The 3875-nt window shown below is 51.8% G+C and overlaps 1 protein-coding gene across 1 annotated transcript in view; it reads left to right on the top strand.

The window, feature by feature from the left end:
• Positions 1–3875, top strand: part of CLCN6 (chloride voltage-gated channel 6) — a 33847-nt gene that overhangs the window by 14478 nt on the left and 15494 nt on the right. Inside the window, exons 6-8 of the mRNA XM_006766797.2 lie at positions 1666–1772; positions 2252–2378; positions 3010–3077. Of these exons, the coding sequence (XP_006766860.1) occupies positions 1666–1772; positions 2252–2378; positions 3010–3077 (302 nt within the window). The remainder of the gene's footprint in view (positions 1–1665; positions 1773–2251; positions 2379–3009; positions 3078–3875) is intronic.

Genomic DNA, 3875 nt, shown 5'->3' with positions numbered 1-3875 from the left:
CCCAAGGCATTTTCTTGACCAATTTTTTTTAACAGGGATAACTCACTAGCCTTAGGTGGCTTTCATGTGAAAGTACTATTTTCTTTTATTTTTTCTTACAAGGATGGAAGTGGCCCTCCACGGCTATTTTTGTAGTCTGCTGGAGGGCACCTCTGCAGATCTGATCCTCTTAGGAAAAGAACTTGTGGGGGGAGGGGGGCGTTCAGAAGGTTTGTCTCCCATACCTTTATTTCTGAGTAGACTGACAACATGAAATCTTGCATATAAGAAGATAGCTTTAAAAAACAACAAAAAAACAACAACAAGCAAACAAAAGCCCCTACAGTGACTAGATGAACATTCTGAAAAGGGTGGCCTGGACATTAGCCTTAGAGTCTTCTCTCACACTAACCCAGCACAGCGCATGGGTTCTGAGCGGCACAAAGCCCAGACAACAGACAGAGGATTCCTTATGTTCATAAACTGGCGAAGAGCAAACTAAGTCCCCCAAAGATAAGAAAGCCAGCAAAGAACATCAGTAACCAGGTTACATCACAAACAAGAACTTTCCCTGGCTTAGAGTTTCCAGTGGCTGATGCCTTGAGAGGAGAGCAGGAAGGATCCCCAAGATTAAGAACTCTTGGCAGCTGCTGGGAAGTTCCTGCAATCCCTGCCACGGGCAGCTGGTATGCCCCATCTTTAGACAAATTTAACCAAAGACACAAAACAACCATCAGCAGAGACACTCTGCTGTACATATGTACAGGTGGGCCCAACCCACAGGCAAGAGCGTCACACCATGCTCCTTGTCTGTCCAGCCACAGACGCCTCAGAATGCCCTGTGTTTAAAACTGACTGAAGCAGAGCCATGTCTCATGCCAGAGTGGGTCAGACTAAGGGCTCGAAGACCAGGCAAGGACCACTGGAGGTCCTTACCATCAGGAGCTGACCAGGCTCGCCCAGACGGGAGGCAGTAAAATGCCTCCGGTGCCATACACAGTGCATACATCCTTACAAGGAAGCCCAGATGAGAGGCAGCCACTGCTCATGCCACACAAAACGCTTGGTTCAACTTAGGTCTCAGGTGAGACGACAGGGATTGCTGAGGCTGCGCCTGGAACTCAAAATGAACATTCCTGACAGCGCTACACATAGGAGTCCAGGCCTCAGTACCAGGAACCCCCAGTCCAGGCCGCAAGCACACTCATTCCAGAGGAGTCTCTCGCTTACGTCCCTTCCTGGTCACCAGAATATGTAACCAGACGATCAGTGGGTCTGGGCTGCCTGTCACTACTTGAGCCAATTAAGCAGAGAGGGTTGAATCATATATGAGGGTTTATTCCAATACTGCCAGCAGCACGGGAGAGCAGCAGGTCAGCCACAAAAATGGGCTCTCTTAACGTTTTAATTTTTAAAAGTATCGAGCAAACACGCTACCATCCTGAGATGTATTAAAGGTAGGGCTGGGAAGGTACGGGTGAGGGTTACTCTTCGCAATGTTTGAAGCATTTCATAATGAGAAACGGTGCCTAGTGTAGATGACGTCTCAGGCAGTTTTCTTGTTCAGACGCGGAGAGCAGGAGGAGGCGCAGCAAGCACTTCAAGAGGAGGAGCTGCCCCATGTCGGGTGTTGGCAGGAAAGGCCTTGGTGTGGCTGGGAGCACGGTTCCTTAACTCACTCTCTAGCGGTGGAGGAGTGCAGCCAGAAAGGGTGCCTCGCCTTGTCCCTCCTTGAACTCCTGGGTTTCAACTTGACCTTTGTCTTCTTAGGGAGTCTTCTTGTCCTAATTGAGGTAAGAGGCCTTTTTGTTGTCCAGACTTTGGGTCCTACACTCCTCATCTCCATCGCCATGCCTGGGAGCTGAGAGAACTGAGTTCGACTTGGAGTATAGATTCCTGCAGAAAGTGGCCTCGCGTTCACTCAGAAATGTTTCTGAAAGTCAGTGTTAGCCTGTGGTGAGATTAAAGAGCAAACATCCAGATGAGGAGGGTGGTTCTCCACCTTGGGGAGCACAGGGTAGGATCCCCTGGAGAACTTTAAAAATGACTGGCCCCCGGGCCCCAGCTCACGTGAGCGAGCGCAGGATCTCCGGGAGCAGGGTGCCTGCATGGATTGTTGAAGGCCCCGCAGGTGATGCTGAATCACTGAACGTTTTAGACGTACACATCCTCCCATCGCCCTCAGGCCTGCTGAGTCGGAAACCCCGGCCAGCAGGTCATCCCTTTGGGGACTTCGATGGATTTGAATGGACGGGTGTGCCTCCTCTTCCAGCCAGTGGCAGCGGGTTCTGGAATACCCGAGATCAAGTGCTATCTGAATGGGGTGAAGGTGCCCGGAATCGTCCGTCTCCGGACCCTGGTCTGCAAAGTCTTCGGGGTGCTGTTCAGTGTGGCTGGAGGTAAGGGAGATCTTTCTTCTGAGTGTTCCCTTCTTTTCTTCAAAGGGTGAAGAGGACAAGAAGCATTCTGTGTGTAAATGAAGTAGATTTGGATTGGAGGGCCTGCCTTTAACAAATCTCTGTACTTTCTGTCTGTGGCTTAGTTTCTTAAATGCAGACCTGTTAGTTACCATTCAGAGCTCTCTGAGTAACTCACATTAGGTTTTAAAGTAGACCCACCATCCAGTTGGTTTATGGAGTTGGCTTTTAGCAAAGTCAGTGAGCTTTTTGTGTAAACAGCTAGATAGTCAATGTTTTAGGCTTTGTGGGCCAAAGAGGCAAAATTGAAAATATTATTTAGGTGCTTAAATTTACATAACCATTTAAAACATATCCAGGTGAGAATGGAAGAATTATTCTCAGCTCACCAGCTGTACAAAAACAGTGAGCCGTTTGGCCCGCAGGCTGTAGTTTGCTGATGCCCAGTTAAGAGTTTAAAGAGTATTTTTTCTTATTCGGTGGGAATTTGACTCTTTCTGTTAGACGGCCACAGGAGCATCTCTGTTTTATCGAGAGGAAGGGTTACACAGCAGAGGTCTCCGAGCTAGAGTGGTTCTGTGCTGACTGTTTCTCCTTCTCCACCTGCCCCCAGGGCTCTTTGTGGGGAAGGAAGGCCCCATGATCCACAGTGGAGCCGTGGTGGGCGCTGGCCTCCCGCAGGTAAGCTTGCTGGTTGGGAAGGTGAGTCCCTTACAGTGGCCTCCCCGGCGGCCCCTGTGAGTCAGTCTGGAAGGACATCCATCGGCAGCACCTGGCGTGGCTTTGGAGTCTGACGTCGGTGTGGGTTGATGTAAAAACTATGTGGCCTGTCTCCTGGGCGAGGGGGTAACTGGTGCCCCAGAGTTTTAACTAGGTCCGAGGAACAGGAATGGCACAGAGAGAAAGTCTGTTCAAATGAAGTCACCTGGTGCTCCCACAGCCATTGCCCGGCGCCTCCACGGAAGGTGGCTCAGTGGGTCAGCTCAGTGCTGCCCGATCCCAAGATGCTAGAAGCACGCCTGAGGTGGTTCCGGGCACGGCTGTGCTGAGTGCGCCCGAGGTAGCACAGGACTGATAACGCGGGGTGAGGAGCTAGCTCAGGACGGCGAAGCTCCCATCCTTACGGGCTCTCCGACTCGGGCTGCAGGTTGGAGACGCCTCGGTTCCTTGTGGTCCGTCTCTTGTGGGCATGTTCCTCCCGTCCTGAGAGGAGGGACTGATGCTAGTGAGTGGTCAAAGCCAAGGAGAGCAGACTTGCCCAGAGCCCGTCTTCTCTCTCTCTGCTGCTGCCTCACCCTCCCCTCCGGCCCCGGCCTCCCAGAAGGGGGCAGGGACGGTGGCAGCGTGAGCATGTGGTGGACAGGTGAAGGTGGCGCTTGGGCCCTTCCTTACTGCCACCCCTGAGCAGGGCCCACGGTATCTTCTGCAGCAGCTTTCATTTCCTCCCAGCCCTTCGCTCAGCTGCTTGCTTCCCCATTC

Source organism: Myotis davidii, unplaced genomic scaffold (genome assembly GCF_000327345.1).
Source record: "Myotis davidii unplaced genomic scaffold, ASM32734v1 scaffold299, whole genome shotgun sequence".
In the NCBI taxonomy this organism is placed as follows: Eukaryota; Metazoa; Chordata; class Mammalia; order Chiroptera; family Vespertilionidae; genus Myotis; species Myotis davidii.
The sequence above is the reverse complement of the archived record's forward strand: the minus strand, read 5'-3'. Positions and strand labels throughout refer to the sequence as shown.